The sequence below is a fragment of the Falco cherrug genome, chromosome 8, assembly GCF_023634085.1.
Source record: "Falco cherrug isolate bFalChe1 chromosome 8, bFalChe1.pri, whole genome shotgun sequence".
Lineage (NCBI taxonomy): Eukaryota > Metazoa > Chordata > Aves > Falconiformes > Falconidae > Falco > Falco cherrug.
In genome coordinates this window covers 36,107,723-36,127,239 of record NC_073704.1, presented here as the reverse complement: position 1 = coordinate 36,127,239, position 19,517 = coordinate 36,107,723, and the positions used below count along the sequence as shown (strand labels likewise).

The following is a 19,517-nucleotide window of genomic DNA, read 5'->3' as shown; positions in this document are numbered from 1 at the left end:
AAGTATTCAAAGTTACATTTTCTTCTCTAAAATCTGTCACTGATAAGAGATGATTCAACACCAAATCTTCCCTTACATGAGCACCTTCCAGAGTTCCAGGTCTTCAAATTCAAAGCTGTAAATGTTTTAACAATATTTGTGGAACTCTACTTCTTCCAAGAACTACTTAGATGTTAACCTAGTCACAAGTTGGGTACAGCTCAAACTTATGCCTAGGTCCTAGCTGTTCCAGGTCTTTTTGCAGTCAGTACAGAAATCAGTCATTGCAAACCTGCTTCTGTTAGCAATGAGAGGACTACTGCACGCAGAAGGGTAGGATTCAGTGGAGAAAGAAGCTATGCAGGCTTTTTCATTAGAAGCAACAGTGCCAGCAGAGCAGCCTCTTGGCATAGCGGGAAACTGGGTGACCAAAGTGCCCAGTCTTCAAAAATGAGACCTAGTTTTCTCCTGGAGAAAGTCCACCTGAGGACAGGGAATCTCTAGTTCCCTAATACTAGTGGGTTCCTTTATCTGCAGAGCTTGTTATGCTATCAATCCTGCCCATACGTTATCAATGGAGTATAAATGAAACCAAGCAAGTTTGAGCATTTATGGTTTGTGTTACGTTTGATTCTGAGGAGAGGAAGAAGAAGAAGAAGAAGAAAGGGGTATGCCTGGTAAAACAACTTTAAGATTGAATAATTATTAACTTTAATTTTCCTAATTTGCAAGTGAGCAATAATTTAGTTATAATTACTGTAAGACTGATGCTTAAATTTCATCATTTTCTATTTTGGCACATCCTAAACTGGGAAGTAATTAACTTCCAGAGGAGATACTGGGTGAATTCAGAACACCTACCTCTACCTTAGGCATTTCGTCACTTTGCTTTCAAGTCCTCGTTATTACCTAACATGCTGGGTATTTTTTTAGGGTGGATAGGGTTTGGGGTGGGTTTTTTTTTCCTTCTTAATTTTAGAAAGTGGGTACTTTAAAGGTCGAGCAAATCAGCTCTGAAAGAACGCCCTATCTTTTCAAAGTATTATTTCAAAGACTTATAAATGCATTTAAGTTCTACATCCCAGTGCTTTTTATTTCACAAATACCTGGCTGTCAGCTGGGAGAAGATGCACTGAAATGCCACATGAGGAAGGTCTTATGGAATTGAAGGACACGAGATGGACAAGTGTTGCCCGTCTCAAAAGGAATTCTAGCTTTTAAGGTATTTCCTACACACTGGCTGATTGAAGATGTTTAGACAAACATTCTGGATCCTTTATTTAAAGCAAGAGCTGTACAATGATTTGCCAGCTTAAATGCATAGTCTTCTACCTTGAGGAGGCATTAGGTAACAGACAGAGACAGGCTTCCATCATTAATTTTACAGTTCTATATCAGGTTTAAAACCAAAGTTTTTCAGCAGATTGAATAGTTCCTCAATCCAGAATGCAGAAATATTAAAAATCAGAACATAATACTTGTCATTTTTACTTACATAGTTGCACCCTTGCTCCAAAACTTTATTTTACTTTTGATAGTATCTAGAAGCTTTTATAAATAACTGAACAAGAATATTGGCTTCTGCTGAATAAAGGTCAGAAAAAGTACAAATGTAGTTGTCTCTCTCACTTAAGTTTCAGAAATCCTATAAAAACAAAGTCGAGGATACTGACGAGGTACAGTCAGTTTTCCAAAGATCACCTGGACACAACTGAGGTGACACAACTGCTTTTATGCTGGCCTGTATAGCTAGACCAGCAAGAAAGGAAAAAGCATTTGCTGGAATACATGTGTTTGATGAAGCCTCGAAAGCACCATGTCCTCTGGGACCAATTCCCTCTCCAGCTAAAAAGCCATGTTTGTGCAATGACGATCTGGAACCAAACAGTATTTTCTCTAAATATTCTTCATTAACACAGTACATTTAAAAGTACAGTGAGAGACCAAACCTCTTGATAACATTTTTCTGGACAGTTTATCACTGGATTTTTCCTTTTCTGATTCATCTTTTGCAGGCTCTTCTTTTTCAAAAGACTCTGACAACTGGATCTGAATTTTCTCCTGTCAAAAGTAAAAATCAGTCATGATGGAAATTATTTCAAATACCTGTAGGAGAACTGTTTTGTACCATATTACCTGCAAAATAATGAAGTAACAAGGAAAATAATTGCCTTCAGTCTTTCTGATCCCACATGTACTTTATGCAATCACAAAATTATCAGTAAATCAAAAACTCTAGAGAAGGCATAGAAAGTCCCATACACATTTTAGAATTTACACACACTTCCAGGCTTTGAATGCTATTTCAAAATGAATCCAAAGTATCTTATTTGATACACATCTGAAAATATTCTAGTTTTTCAGACACAGAGATTTTCTACAGCTTCTAAAGTTTAAGGAATGCATCATCCATGATGCCTTTTTTCCCATTATTCACAATTCTTGAGTATAAAATCTTGCTTGACTATAAAATCTTGTTTCAAGTTTTGATTTGATTTACATCAAGAAGAAAAAAAAATAAACTAAATGTTTCAACTTAAGGCAGAGCAACATTCCCAGATCCAGAGTAAAGGGAAATATTTACAGTACAATATATGGCAAAATTTGCAAACCTTACTGTCATCAAGGCTTAGATTCTTAATTTTCTGTGTATTTTGGTAGAGTAGTTCTGTGTGTAGTCATCTCAGAAACTGTTTTTATACAAGTGAACTATCCTAAAACCAGTTTCCCAAATACAGCAAAAAAATAACTTCCCTTTGACATTATAGTGACATAACGGTCCACTAAACAGTGAAAAACTGTAATTTGTTTTTCATGCCTCTTTAACTCTTTAACAAGATTGTCAGTGAAGGACTAACATATTCCAGACAGCAAAAACAGAGGAGATAGGGGGAGATGGAGACACCATGTATCTGAATGACTCTACGAGAAGTGGCAAAGTCCTGCAAGAGCAAGATTCCCCATTACCTTTTATCTTGAACATCCTCAAATGTCAATTTTGTTCCCCCAGATGCCAACTGAGTTGATGCTATCACCTCCCCACCCGAGAACATCTGATCCTTCCCAACCCAAAGAACCTGGCCCTCATCCATTCTTGCCTGTCACTCTTCTGACTTGCACCTAACCCTTTCCCATGCAAGCCCTCACTCTTCCTTCCTGTTCTTACACCTATCCAGGCACCTGCTCTAGGCTTCTCATGTGTCATTCCACAGACCTGATCTCACTGATGTAAGCTGGCCAAAGTTAAATATAGCAAGGATTCACCAAGGCTAAATACTGTTTTACATGCAAATGCATCCTGGCACAACCTGCAGTAATGCTCCTCCCTGCCCTAACAAAACAAACTGCTCTCTCTACCTTGGTACCTTCAGAGCTGGCCAACGGGAACCCTATACTAATGAGGTTAGGGTTAAAACCTAGTTTCAATACACATTTTTGTAGTAATAACTTTTTCAAATGAGCAAAAAAGTTTAGCTGATCATGTTACCAGCTCTCCCTTTCATTAAGTCCCCCCCCCCCCAAATGTTCCAATTAAACTTATTCATTAACACCCTGCAAAAGAGCACTGCAAGTGTGAAGACTTCTCAGCTTTTATGACATTATCTATAACCAGGTCTGATAAAAAACATTACCAATTACTAATAATGAACTTTTTTGAATAAGTACTTCCTAGCCTTGAGAATTCATTTGGCTAAATCTTTGCATTCCTCACTTCATAAACCTGAATACAATTCAAATGAGCAATTTCATTGTCACTACAAAGCACATTACACCTACTGTTCACCTGTAGCTGCATAACCATTATTTGAAAGAGAAAGAAACGTGTTTCTCTCATTAAGAAATGATTTCTCATTTGGATCCACCAGTATGTTTTTTTTCCATTTTTTACTAATACTCTACAAAACTACCAGTAAGTTACGGAAACTTTCATAGTCTGATTTTCCTTCACTAGAACACTGATTGACTACATAACATAAACTCATATGAAGTAAAACCATACGGCAATAGTTTAGTCAAAGGATTTCAGCAAGTAATTATTTCCATACTTTTCCCAAGAAAAGCTAAAAAAGGAACAGCCATCTGAACAGCCAGTTCTACTACCACAAATTCTATTTCAAAGTGTGATACAACAGAACTGTGTACCAAAGGGCACTTTCTTGTGATTTCATGCTATAAAAACCATAGCATCTAATTAAATATGACCTACTTGACTGGAAAATTGCCGAAAAATCTTGTAACTTCTACTCCCCTCAAATTCTTTTAATCCCACCCTGTTTGTAGCAGGTCTCTGCTGGCATACTGATTTAACAGCCTGCTTGCGGTAACTCAGATCACCTATCTGAAATCCTCACTGCAGCAGAAGAAATTGTTACCAAACCCTGCTTAAACAAGAGAAAGCCAAAGAAACAGCAAAACCATCAAAACAAAGAACAACAACAAAAAAAATAAATTCCTCCAGCTTAAAACACTTAAAAATGCAAGAGTCAGGAAGCATGACAGAATATTACTCAAAGGCCCCACATCCTGGAGTCTTGGCTTTTTACCAGAAATCTGCAAAACCAACCTGAATTTACACGCGTCGGTATAAACTAACATTACAGTCTCTGGTCTTCTCCCCCCCCCTCCCTTCAGTTGCTTAATTTTGCTAAAGAAGAAAAAGTTCAATCTTTTGAAGGTTTATTTACTTGTTACCCATATTAACAACTGTCATTCATATGACAACAGCCCTTCCTTAAAAAAAAAACTGAAATGGATCATCCTTTGCTAGTGTTTGTACTTTCTATTAGAGCATACAGAATCAGAATGACCCCAGCACCTAACATTTAGACAAAGGACAGCAAGATAATATAGAGTTAGTGTATATACAAAGATAAAAGATCAAATAAAACAGTTACATTCTTCCTCCTGCATAAACTCTTACCGTCACACACCTGTTAGTAAAGGGCTGCCGGTACTTTTTAACAATTAAGGCTTAAAAATTTGTGAGCTCTTAGGTAGGGTTTCTTAGCAAGGAACAGGATCTTTATTCATGTTGCAATTGTGCTCAAGAAAATATACACAAGTAACTCAGGAAATAAATTGATCTGCTTGAGACAATTTCTCTGGTCTGACAACCTCTTTCATGATAGCCGCCTGATAGGAAGCAGCCAGCAGTGGCAACAGTGACTTGCTAAGTGACTTCTACACCCGTACATGCCTTGGAGTTTTACCTTGCTGAGAGCTGCTGTACATACTAGCGTGGAAAGTATGACTAATAAACAGTCACAGGCAAGACTGTAGAGTTATCCCAAAACTCACACCAGTTACTAGTTAAGTATATATATTTTTCATCCTATCAAGACCAACACTAATAATTAAAAACTGGCATTCTTCAAGTATTATCAGCAACATTATCCTGAATTTCATTCTTCCTACCTTCTAAAATCCATCTGAAGTACTAACACAAAACTGGAAGGCATTTTTCAGTTGCAGTCACTGATACAACAGAGCAGTGACTTTTCCAGCAATGGGAAACCATGACAGAGGTTATTCTCATGCTGCCAGGGAGGGCTGTGCAAGACGGCCTCTCACTTCACCTAGCCACTGGACCTCCCACACATCCCAAGCACAATTAATGCACACACATCACACTTCGAAGTGCGGGGCTTGAGGCAGCCAGCAGCTGATTAGTACCTACAGAAGAAATCTTCTGTACCATTCCCAAAGATTCTTTGGCAAAGAAAGCAAAACGGTTGCAGAAACTGCCTGTATGAGTTGTTACGGAGGGTCATGGAAGGCCTGTACTCCATTGGATGTACACTCCAGCATCAGAACTTGTAACAAATTCCTACTTCCAACTTCTCTTCAACATGCATTTCTCCACTCCACAGGGAAGAATTAAATTTGTGCTCTCAAACATTTGCATAGTTACTGGGATTCATAAGCCATTCTTCTAGATTACTGCTTCTAAAGAAAAGTCACACTCGCAGCTAGATCTGATTTTGTTTCTTAATACACAATCTGGTTTATGGTATTCCCCTCATACAAACTTACATTTTCACACCGTTCAGTTCATTCCATAGAATTGGCCTTTACATCTCTTCTGCTGCAATAATTCCTTTTCAAGAAGGACCTTGCAGTACACAGCTAAGGAAAGATTCCCAGAGGAGACGGTAACAAATGCCATCTGCAGATAACACTTATTATAAATGCCTGACTTCAAACCATTAAATACATAGTGTTGTATAGTGAGGGAGGTTTTTAAAATCCTAACGTCTCTTATGTTTGAAATACACTGTGGGTGAACAGCCCACCAAATCAGGATTCTCTCTTCCCGTAATTAGATACAGTGACTGAAAAGTTAAACCCTACTGCTGAAGTAGATCTCTCAGTCAATTTTGTTAATCTTATGCAAAACATTACAACAGAGCTGTAAGTCACTGTAAATAGCATTAGCTTTTCTGTTGTCTCTTAACCTCTTACTCTGCAGCCTAAACCATCTAAGACTTAGATTTTCATCAAATTAGCAGACCCAGTTTCAGAATTTGTCTAGTCAATTCTTCAAATACTGGTATACTAGTGAAGGACTATGAAAAATATTATTTTCTCAGTTTTCCCAAGGAAGAAAAAAAAACCAAACTAGATACTCTGTGGTTCAATCTTACAAAATTTTAATTAGCCTCACAAATACCTACATGAGTTCTCAACCTATCTCCCTCCCCAAAACCGAATTACCACGCCCTCCAGCAAAGCCCCCTCACACCTGCTATTCTACTGCTTCCCTCTGCTTGTTAAGAAAAGTGAGACTTTTCACAAAAAGACAGTTTAGAAGCTTTTCAAATAACAGCAAAGTCAACATGCTTTATGATTAATTGCTAAGGACCATTTCATTTCCTTAGGAGTGCAAAAAAGAAAAGCATTTTAATGCCCCTTATTCACACACAGTACTAAAACCAGTAATAGTATTTTGCTTTAAAAATACAGATAGGTATGAAAGTAAAGTCAGGAAAACTAGATTTTGTTTTAAAATCTCTAGAGTATTTTTACATATTTTGTCCAGCATTTAGAAACTTCAAGTGTATTATATCATCTTAATAGATTAGTCTTCAGACATACCTCAGGCATGTGTTAATAAAACTACCAGTAATTATGACTAACAGGGAGGAATTCAGTTAAAACACCAGAACTTACAACTGTTAAGATTTTCTAAATATAAGAAGCTGATAAATTATGCTGCATATTAATCATCATTTTTCTGTGTAACTGAAGGCAGACAGCATTTAAGCAGTTTAGGGCTGCCTCAAATGCACTGCAACACTAGAAAGTTAAAACTAACAAAAGCCCTTCTTGTCCCCCAGCTGTCAACCATTACAGTTCAGAAAAACAAAGCAGCCGATTCTTTGTCTGATACTATCACCTCTATTAAAGCTGAATTAAATGACACTTAAAATCATATGGTGGCTGCATATTAAAAGAATACCCAAAAGATTATCTTTTGAAAAGTAAGTTACTTGAAATTGTTTCAGAAACTTCAGTAACGTGATTTTTACCTGGAGGTCCTGTGATATTTCAGCTGTGGGAGGTGGTGGATATTCTTCACAAACAGCAAGGCTCCGAACTAACTTTAACTTTGTGTTTGACTAAAGGAAAGTATGTAAAATTAAAAACTATGGCTTATTAAAAAAATTATATAAATATACCATAAGCCGTTATTTTTCCATTCATTTTATGTAAAACAAAATGGCTGAAAACTGCATTTTTAATATTTCAATAGAATAAATAATTTCCTTTAGGATGAAAATACCCAAGCAATTGCAGCTTTTGAAGGCACTGTCAGCAAAATAGAGCAAATCTAATGGAAAGTAAATAAAATCTTTGGGAAAGTGTTTCTCTCCATAACAATAAAAAGCCACCAAAAATATAAAGGCAAACCACAAAAGCAGACAACTAGGCAAGACAAAAACCCAACAGAATAAAACAAAGCTTCAATGCCAAAAAATAAAACTAAAGGCACTTTTCACAAAGTAACAAAGCTTTAGCAAGCATGAAGGGCTTCCTTAGCATGCCAGCACACAAGTCTACTGTACCTTCGACCTTTTTGCTGTCTGTCCAAAAGACTGCACTGGCCGCTAAACGATAAGCACAACAGAAAAGGTTTATATTAAACTTAATAGTACAATTTTATTAATGCAAAAGTCTGTACAAGAGAAAGCTTTAACAGTTATTACTGACGTGACGGTCAAGTCTGTGAAAGGAACAGCAGGTGCTTTTGGCTGAAGGATTATATGCTCTCCCAATTTCATTGTGCTTGTCTTTCATTTCTCTTTTTCATTTATCAGCAACAGATTTTACAGGAATTTAAAAGGAAGCAAGCATTATTCTTGTTCAGTAAGATCCAAGCAGTTTACTCTTTCTGCCATCTCCTACATTTTAAATGTCCTAATTTCCTTGGCAACATGACATGGTTTTTATAAATTTTCTTCCTATTCCTGAAACCTACCCAGAAGAATTATATATAATTTAAAAAGGGGCAAAAAAGCCAGCACTGCCTCGACAGGTGATGGCCTATCATAAGCAGGTTAAAACACACGGTATTTTTCTTTTACCTTAGGACCTGTGCAAGGAGACTTTACAATGGACTACTGGTCAATTTTTTTCCCCTTTAATTTAGTAATTTACTCTGCATCAATATGCTCTTTCTCCTCCCAGAGCCACTTCAGTAACTTACTATGCATTAATTTGCTCTTTTTCCTCCCAGATCCCTTCTTCTATTACTATTGTTTCTTTTTAAAGAAAGCGTTACCAGAATCCTATTACAGTATGAATGATTGTCAACAAAAATATTTAACAATTCCTTAACTGCAGCTAAAACTAATTCAACCCTCTGTGACAGTTACACAGGAATAGAAGTATTTACAGTGGCATAACATAACTTCAGTATTGGTTTCACTGCAGAACTAAAACTGATAGACAAACCTTTAACAGAACTGGTTTTACTGAGTGTAGGCCAAATACTTATAAAGAAAAAGTAACATTGGTAATAATTTTGAAAGTTGTTTAATGGACAATATTTCTTCCTTTATGAAAGGTGTATCCTTTCAGAAGGAAACAAAAACTCTGTTTGAAAACTGCATGAAACCCTCCTTGCCCCAGGCTCATAGCAGCAGGTATCTATCAAGTGCCTTAATTTCTTAGCAGGACATACACGTTACTAACAAGAACACCTAACCTACAGTAAAAGATTCTACCACATAAAGGCAGAAGAACTGCTATTTCTCTCATTTTCCTCAAGTCCCAAATGTCTGTTTTGGAAGTTGTGCCAGCTTAGCTGAAGAGCGGCTGAAGGGGAGCTCATTTAAGCTCATTTCACTATATAACAGGATTTTAAATAGCAGCCCTGAAAACTAACTGAACACATCATCAGTTTTTTAAAGGAAGCTTGCTGAGCTTTTGAGCAGCAAAGACAGTTCAAATGTTCTCATACCTGGAACAATACAGAGACTGAGTTTCGCTGTTACCTGAAAAATATTTCTTTCTTTCAGTCAGCTATGCTGAAAGCATACATTGCACATAGCAAGCTGGCACTCTGCATATCCCTGGCAAAGTTTCTATTATACCAAGCTACTAAAATTTCAAGAACTGGATGATTTCCCAGCCTTGCATCAATTACTCCAGCATGAATTATCTTAGGTGGGTTCAAATCACGTAGTGTAAACTTAAAATCAAATCAGCACTGCCAGCGGAGTCCTCAGTACACTGTCAAAACAGCAGGCAAAAGAATCTACACTTGGGCAATTGTTTACATTTTGTGAAATTCTGGAAGCTTTGAAGCCAGTAAATAACTAAAAAGAACATAGAAGCAGACACCTCAGATCCACTATTCTGGGGCAGGGAAGAGGAGGTAAAAAAAAATAAAATCAATTTAGTTGTACAGGACATTTTAAACTAGCCAAACATAATTTCTAATACTGCTAACCAAAACTTTACACACGAGTTACTGCTCACTGATTAGGTAAGACATACATATTTCAATTATTTTTAAGAGTGATTTAAAAACAAAACCAGAAGAAGACATTGCTTGGTTGCTGGGAAGCAGGAACTGTGTCACAATTAATTTAATTAAGCCCTTCCAAAGCACATCTCCTCACTTTACCTCAGTAAAATCTCAGGAATCCATTGGAGCCAAAACTTAAGCGTATTTGCTCATGCCACATAAAGTGAAGCAAATGCTTCAAAATTTAATTTACATCTTCAAATTTAAATGGTCTAGTATCAAACCTGAATTCTTTGTAAGAATGTTTAAGATCAGCGTGGGCTTAGGATTTCGACCATAGCAAGACTAGTTTGATGGTACATTCTTCTAAATGTTTTAAGTGTATTGTTTCTCATCTTCCATTTTGCTTGCAGAATTACAGTTCTGTTTCCAGGTTGAAAAGCCAACCCAACTGACAGTGTCAGTTATGCTACATTTAAAGATTTTTTTTTTTTTTTTTTTTGAAGACAGGTGTTTGCAACCTACAGGGCATTAAGTTAAAGCATTATAGGATATTCAGGTGCTCAATTTCATGAGCACCTGACAATTTTTAGAGACCAAACTAACACCAATAACACTGGAGAGAGCTGGGGGGCCACTGTAGGAGACAGATTCTCCCTTGACTGAAATGACTGAAACCTCGGAGTTACACATGAGAGAAGTATCATCCCACTTAGCATTTTAAGACTTGTTATCTAGAAGCAACTGCCTTGTAAAACAATCCTTTGAAAGATGTGGATTCCTTGCTTACCTGCATGACTCCAAGGATGTCAAAACCTGAAATACAAGCCCCCACATCCAGGTGCAACTGCAAGGAGTGAGCATGACACACTTGACAGGTAAGAAGCACTTGAATAAATGTGGTGTAGCTGACAGCTGGGACAGCTGATGTGAGGAAAGGCCTACGTGTAAGGTCTGCGCCTGGAAACACAAAGCCCAGAGTCCTGTGGTATCAACAGTAACTGCACTCACAAAACCTGAAGATGATTTGGCACAGTTCCTTTCTCGGGCAACTACACTCCCACTGGCATTCCAGGACAATTAGCTATTGTCAACAACCCTTAATGCATGTTGTAGCTGGTAATGCACATTTTCTCTCTTTCCAGGTCTGTTAATTTTAGTTCTGTCCCGATTTGTCTGCATTTATTAAGTTTTGCTCCTACCGAGCATCTTTATGTTCCCTATTTGCGAAAAAGCAATACTTTAGAATACACGATCTTTAGTGAATGCAAATTAAACAATTTCTTTATATTTGCAGCTCAAAGATTTTTACTGACTTGAGAAAACATTGTGTTAATGAAAGCAAGATTAAAAATAAATTTATGATCCATTTGAAGTCATTATGGACATGATTTCAAGAGTGTTACAAAGCAAGTATTCCAAACAAACGCATAATGAAAATAAAAGATTAGGTTTTTGTCTTAAAAAACACCAAACAAAACCCCAACAACAACAACTTTTAAGACCAACTACTATGCTTCTTTTCTAACTACAAAATAAAAAGGGAACTAAGATAAAGTTTACCAAACACATATAATGATATCTATCCAGGATTTCAGCTGAAGTATTTGCCTATTTTATTTGTTCCTAATTACCTCCACAGATCACATATATTAAATACAAAGTAAAGATCTGGAGCTGTTACATGCCTTCCATTATCATCACTGTCTAAACAATTTGGATAAAAACAGGTCAGGCACAAGACAGCCAACTTAGAAGTCTTAAAGGTTTTATGAGAAAGTACTGTATCTGTTTCTGAAGTACCGTTTGGGCGTTTCAGGGGACAGGCGTGACATAACAGACTTGAACAGTGTACTGAGGACATTCAGTTTTTCACCTTTTTTCTAAATTAGGTCTCAATTTTAAATCCAGTTAAGGGCTATAGTCCCAAGCACCACAGATAGCTTTGTAAAACTGAAGGGAACAGCATGGTCTATAGTTACTTGCTGTCCTGTGTTAGTGAGTAGTGACAGCAATTTTCCATGACACAGTAGAGGATGACTGATGGAAAAATAGTTTCCCCATTGGACACAGAGGCATTTTCAGCAGTTGAAAAGTAACTGAACAGAATCTGCCCGATTATTTATCTATTAAAAAGTATTAAGTCACATATTTTGGAGACAAAGACAGGTAAATCCTGACGAGACCAAAACAGCTGGGGAGGAGGCAAAGAAAGGCTTCAGAGAACTCAAGCTGTGGCACAGAGAGAAAACGTAGGTTTGTACTAGTATGGAGGGATGAAACTTGTAGAGAGATATCTAGTTGTTAAGGAAAAAAATTAATCTAATTCCTCCAAAGGACAGGGATTTCTGCTTAATTAGGATAAATCCACATGTATACTCATAAACCCAGAATTACACTCAATTCATACAACATCTGCCTTGCCCATATCACATGGTGGATGCGTACAACTCCTGTATTCATGCACCAGCCTCCACCCTTCCATGAGGCTTTTTTTGTTGGTGGTACTTCGGGTTTACACTCCACAGCTTGCAAGTGCTTTTCCTGATATGTAGTGATAACGCAGCTTGCTTTCTCCCAGTCTTTTACTGCCTTGGCAGTCATCAGTCCCTCAAGGATCTTATATCTACTTATTGATCATTATCTTTCAGTGCAGAGAAGACAGTATTTAAGACGAACATTCCTCTTGCCTCCTCAGCCACCACAACGAATAGGTTGTACAATAAAGAACAAACCACCTCTTCTGCATCATATATAAGCCAATGTGAATTGTTAAAGAGATTTTAAATATTTCCTGTTTTATAAGTCTTCCTAATAGTGAATAGCAGGCACTATCTTGTAAGTTAAATCCAGGCTGTTTGTTTATTTTTTTGCCAATATTTCCTGACATGTTAACTTTGTAACAGCAGTCCTTAGAGCGGATGAAATATTTCCTGTCCCACCACCCAGTGACAAAGGAACAAAATTCAGACCTTATACACTAGCTAATTCAGAATTAATATGTTGTCACCTGACCTGGATAAGATTAACAGGTGGGAGACAACAGTGACCAGTGAAACAAAACCTTTTTGATCACAAAAACTTCCATAGTGCTGACATGCAAAAGACTTCTGTAAAAGCATTATCCATATGAGTGCCTCTTATTTCCAAGTCCATTTAAGTGTTATTTGATGGTGGTCACATCAAAATAGGACAATTCAAAAAATCTTCCCTAGTAATCTACATATCAATTATACTACTCTCACACTGCTTAAAGGAATTGGGAGTGCTAGTCATGTACTCTAGTAAGACATTTTTCTCATTCACATTGTACCTCCAACAGTGTACACAACAGCAAATAGGTTACACATTTCAACATAATATGGAATTGAGCCACAGTCACATTTCAAAATATAATCACCAGTTTCTGGAACTGTGAAGATCCAGAAACATACCTGAATTCAAACCATGACAGGTTTAGTCAGAGGAAAGATCATAGCCTGTTTCTTACTTGGCTGTGAAGAAGTTAGAAATCAAGTGATAACTGTACTTAGGAATATTATTGTACTTTGCCAATAGCTATGAAACCTATTAAGCAATTAACTACTAATTAGGAAAGCCAAAGCCAAACCCATTGCAACCACTGCCCAACCCATCCTCTGATACATTCAATTAGCAAATAATAGAACACAGCAAATTCCAATAAGCTTCTGATAATCTTCTCTAACATTTCTCAGCAAATCCTTTGCTCTTTTTCCTACCACTACAGTAACATTTACCTGCACCTAATGGAAAGTAGGATATCCAGTGAAATTTTACTACTCAAACTATTTCATCATCCGGTAGTTAAAAACTTGCTGACTACTCTACAGTTCCCAGAAGTTTTGTTTATTATGGACAAGCCTTTTTTTTTTTTTTTTTTTTAACTTCTATTTTAGCACAAAACATTCTTTCAATGGAAAAGCCTCAAATATATGACATACATTTGCACTAGCAGCTACCACAGAGTACAAGTGACCTCAACTTTACTGACTTCAATTGTTGCAAAGGGCTTACATTAGCAAAGTGCCCCTTTGTAACTGGCTGTCTCCTACCACTGGAAACCAACATACTCAGCCCACAGACTCAGTTTTCAATTAAACTACTCATGTAACAGCAATGTTCTGATTCTGATGGAGACTCCTAGACCAAACACTCATATATCAACGCTAAATGAAGACAACAGTTGTAAAGCTGCCTCCACCAGCCTTCATTACACCATTGTTCCGCTCCTCTTGCACGTGCTAGGTAATTATTTCAGCCACCAGCTATTACTCCTGTACAAGAACCAACCAAGTAACCAACCCCACTGCCAAACCCCACAGCCATTGACAGGACCAACAGATTAATTTCTCTAGACTAAGTCTGACCATACAGCAACATTTGTTGCAGGAAGGCAGATTTGCCACTTGAGTCTCGTAGAAGTTTCCACACTAAAACTTGTCAAATGAGAAAATGTGCATGAGATTTTTCCAAGTTACTGAACTGTATGAAAATAAATCAACCTTAAATTAATGTTTAAGGTTCACCACTAGGATATTCCATTGATTAAAGAAAATACCAGCTCAGCTGTAAGATATAGTAGCTTTTTGGTAGCAGTTACTTCTCATATTTTACAGACTTATTTCATTTTGATCTATTTTTTCCCATAAAATTATCTATTTATACTGATGCCAGCCTTAATAAAGCCAGCAGATATTAAAGTGTAAAACTGTATTGTTATTACAGTAGTCTATAAGATTTATTTGGAAGCAGTTTAAAAAAACCAGATAGAGCTTACTTCACTCAGTGGAATATTGAATTGCTAAGTCTTGAACAAATCTACTCCCAAAAGAAACTTTTACTCAATTCTCAATGACAAGAATCTAATAAGCTACTATCCTGTTTTTGCAGCCCACAAGAGAATATTGCTATACTCCATATCCCCATCAGGATTTTTATCAGAGAATTGTTTATTGTTAACCCACAGACACAGAATTCCTATAGAAAACTAGTTCTTGTCAAACACAAGCTTCTGTGTTTTCTCTTTGAAGTTTGCCCCATTTTCTAGGTTGTGCCAGAAAATCTCAGTTGCTTTCCTTAACTCCTCACCTCATCTAAAGACGCTTACAGTCTTCAATGACCAAGCGGGCATCCTCAGTCAGGAGTTAACTAGTTTGTCCCACATGAGAGACCCATCTTTCAGTACTTTTGAGCGTAAACACTAACTGCACAACTAAACCTCAGAGGTATTAAATCTGCTGCCATAAATTCTTAACCCATCCTTACTGCTGTGTTCTCCTTTAACACAAGATATTTTCATACTATCTGCCCTGCCTCCTCCTCACTTGAAGTTTGATGCTGCAATTGCTTTATAGGTACAGCTCCCACCTTGCAAAGGCCATTTATCTATATGCATCAGCTCTTCAGTGTATGCATGAGGACTGCCTAAGCTTTCCTCTTAATAAATCACGTACCAAATTTATCAAGCAGTGAAGAACAGAGAAAAGGGAAAGTATGGGGAGTACTAGCTAGCAGCCAAGATGGAATTGTAGCTCACCAGCTCACTCTGCCACTGATGTAGGGAGAAAAAAGCTGGACCTTCTGCTGGTGGCTAGGGCAGGATCTAGACCTACCAACTTCAGGAGCTGTGCTGACTTGATTCCTCTGACACCTGGAGATTTGGATTACCTACATCTGATTACTTTAGCCTTACACTGTACAGCTCTGCTGTAAGAGTTACATATGAGCACCTGTAAGCTGCACATAGTTCAAGAGCCCTAGACTGCTCACCCCTACTCTGGGCATACTGAGCTGTGCTGTAGTGCTTTGCTCATATAAGAAACACTCCAGCATTTTAGTGTTTGATCAAACCACGCTATTACTACATAGCCTGTTCTTAATATAGCCCAGCCTCTGAAAATCTATTGGGATTCAACAACAGCAAAAGACAGCTTCAGTGCCAAGTTTTTCCCTCGTTCTGCCACAATGAAAAGATTCAACTTCACATGTGCACTCAGGAAAACACAAATATCGACAAATTGTCCAGTTGCCATGAAAACCACTCATCTACTTAAAAAAATTAAAAATTACTGACTCTCATATTTACATGAACATAAACAGAGAAGTGGGGCAAAGGAGGACAGAGGAAGCAATAATCATCTTACTTGCTTCCCTAACACCTGTCAAGTTTTCCTGGCCTGTATCAAACACACACATAAAAGGATCATGAGAAAGGGAGAAGAACAAGACACAGACTTATTTAACGTGATATACTAGTGAAAAAAAGTGAAAAGTGTCTTACCGGCATATTGTTTTTGCTATCAGGACAATTCTCATCCTTTTCCGCTTGAATCTGCTCCTGACTTCCTGATTTTATAAGGTTTTCAACTGGGTCTGTATCTTTAAATTCAACTTCTGAACCCTTCATTGCATCAGTTTCATCTTTTACAGTAAGAATATCAGACATCCTCATTAGAAAAGGTTATTTTAAAATTCTACAAGAAATATGGAACCTTTAGGACAAAGAAAGAGTGGATCACTGAGTAATTTTAAATTAATTAAAAAAACCTGCATACCTAAACAGCTACCCAAAATAAACATGATTTTGCTGCAAAAAGGATTCCCCCTCCAGTTACGGTTTTTCTTCCTGTCTTGTATCTGACAGAGTGATTATGGTTTTTTTTAACTACTTTTATCAAGAGGCTTATAATAACAGACATGTATACAAATAAGAACTATGAGCTACGCTATAGGATAACGCTTGCAGATTTCCCCTTCTGTATTTTAAAATCAACATGTGAGCATTCAGGTACCCTGAATCAAACTAGCTTCCAACAGCAACAAGAGAAATTTTTCTCGTTTGAAAGGAAAAGAGAATTACATTTAGATTTATTTTATAAAGGTTGAAAGTAAATATATGAATCATAATGTACCGAGTGTGCAAACATTCATAAATTTCATTAAAACTTTTAAGTTTCCTAGTTGCCAGGTAACAACTGGACAAGTTCTGAATGTAGGAATTTATCTTGCCTACTAAATGTAGCAGAATTAGCCTTAATAAAATTAAGCATTCTCTCAAAAGCAAAAAGAAAGAGATAGCTTTGATAATTAGGATAATAACAACCATTATCAGTAATTATTTTAAATACTGTATAAAGATAACTCTAATGATTGAAGCTATAGCAGAACCAGCCCAATTTTCCCTAAGAGGTAAGTAATACAACTTCTTGTCATTACTCAGCTACAGTGAAAGACATAAAAACAATTTTCCATTTCTTAAACGAGACAAAGAATAAGATCCGAATGCTTAAAAGTCCTTCACAGGAAACATAACCATCAAGTAACATTATGGAAAAGTCTAAGTATCTGATTTAGTACCTGATATGTCCTACAGTTTCCGGATTGTGGTCTCCCACAAAAATAAAATAAAATAATCCGAAGTTCCTTTTCACAGTTGTCAACCAAGATGTCAGTTGTAATGAACCATCTGGAATCTGGCAGGAGGAGTCCCATGTCCTTATCCCCAGTGTAGAGTCCTGGACAGAACTATGTTGTCTCGAATCAGCAAGAACATCCCTTTCAAATGCCTAAAAATTAACAAAGGAAATACGTGATGCTTTTATTTGGGGTGGGAGGGGAGAGGGAACATGATGACACTCAAAAACATTTCAGTAGGGAAAAAAAAAAGCACCTAAGGAATCAGCATTTGTCACATCTATTGACTCTACTTGCTTTAATTAGCAGTAGCAATATTCTTCATTAGACTTCCAAGATATTTCTGTATTACAGAGTTAACAAGTAGTCATAATAAACATTTTTGTTAGCATTCCTAGTGAAATTCTCTTCCTATAAACAAGCGGGTTATCTTCCAGAAGAGCCTGAGAAGACAGTTTGAAATACGCAGCCCAGCAGGTGTGGAGGAGTAATAGCCCATAGAAACTCACAAATTTCTGTTAGCACAACAGCATTTTTCTCTTTGAAATAGTTAGTAACCTACAAGCACAATACGTAATCTGTATTTTAGGCGCCTTGACCTACAGAAGATAATTTTATTTTATTCAACAAAGGAACTGGCCTCGAATGAGGATTTACAAATTTCTACAAAACTGACAATGTTCCATCTTTCCTCTTTTTCAGATTTGCTTAGCTGAAAAGTAAGTAATATCACCACTCACAAGGAAGCATGCATCTTAAGTGACAGGCAACAACAGACACCTAATAGCAAACAAAATGTAACTTGTGCTGAACTACTCCCTCAGTATGACTGAGAAGTCTGCAATGGCATGAAACAACAGCACAACAGCCCACAGAGTTCCAGGTTTCCTTGCAGATGAGACTAAAGCTAAAGCCCGGCTACAATTAGTTTTCTTGACCTGAAGAAACACACGGTTTGATAAGAGATGAGATCTTATAGACACTTTGACTTAATAAATCTTGCTGCAAAAAAGAACAGAAAAGATAGATAAAAGACGGGCTGTGATTCAGGCTTGTAAAAGACCCTATTCAATGAATCTAACAGAGGGGAAAGGATTACAGATGAAGGAACAAATTGGAAATATAAAGGCACAGAAATTCAACAAAGGATATGCAGTAGCTTGGTTGTTGAGTTAGTTTTTCCAGACAATTCAGATGGTGATTCAAGATTTATGAAGAAGCTCGGATTAATAACCTTTACTGTAAGCAAGACCTGAGTAGAGATGCTGTTTGATTTTATTGACTGACGTAAGATTTGTATTGTACTTAGATATAAGTTAAAAAAAGATTACAGGGTCAAGACAGAAAAAAAACATTTATGTCCAGTTGCAAATATAATATTGGAAATTAAGTGTAATTTAACTGCTACTCCCTACACAAGTCACAGATGTAGTAGCTGTAATTAATATCTTGAAGTTTCCTCCTTAATTCTATCAAATTCACTAGGAGCTCCTGTCCCTTTGCAACACCATTTTAAAGAGATGGGTATCATCATACTCAGTTTGCAAAACCCATGCTGCAAACGTATTTGTTTGCCTATGCCAATCTGGAAAACTGATGCACAAGAAAAAACGCCTTATATTTTCTACAACCACCTAACTGCAAACCAGCTTCTAACTTGTTTTGAACACATCTCTCACCTGCAGATAAACACAAAGCCTAAGAATTTTGTTATGTAACCTACAGTAAAAGGGACAGAATCAAAGAAAAGCCATGTGGTTTCAATTCACACAAAATATTTTGTTTGTTTCATATAACATAGCTATTTTGAGTCAACCAGAATCACTATACACATGCCCATAAGTAAATAACAAACCCTGTGCTTCAGATTAACAGCAAAACACATATAACAAAGATGACTCTTTGCTAACCTGAAATTGTTTTTAAGTGATAACAGCCATAGATTAATGTAAGTTAGTAATGTAACCTCATGTTTGTGACCCCCAATAGTGAGTTATTAGTACTTGGATAACGTTCCATTCCTGACATTTCCTCCAATTCAGACAATTGTCTTAGCTGAGAGAATTTGGTTTTAGCTTCTGAACTTGCACAGACTGGATTGAAAAAGACTTAGGGAAATTTCTATGCTGCA

General features: G+C 37.0%; 1 protein-coding gene across 18 annotated transcripts in view; it reads right to left on the bottom strand.

The window, feature by feature from the left end:
* R3HDM1 (R3H domain containing 1) overlaps positions 1-19,517 on the bottom strand; it is an 87,695-nt gene that overhangs the window by 37,199 nt on the left and 30,979 nt on the right. For 13 of the 18 annotated variants that reach the window (XM_055718696.1, XM_055718700.1, XM_055718706.1 and 10 more), the window contains 5 exons: positions 17,330-17,538; positions 16,254-16,464; positions 8,046-8,087; positions 7,509-7,598; positions 1,929-2,040 (listed from right to left, as the gene is read on the bottom strand). In XM_055718696.1, coding sequence (XP_055574671.1) covers positions 1,929-2,040; positions 7,509-7,598; positions 8,046-8,087; positions 16,254-16,424 — 415 coding nt within the window. In that variant the 5' untranslated portion in view covers positions 16,425-16,464; positions 17,330-17,538. The remainder of the gene's footprint in view (positions 1-1,928; positions 2,041-7,508; positions 7,599-8,045; positions 8,088-16,253; positions 16,465-17,329; positions 17,539-19,517) is intronic. The other 5 variants (XM_055718705.1, XM_055718712.1, XM_055718713.1 and 2 more) reach the window with 2 other exon arrangements.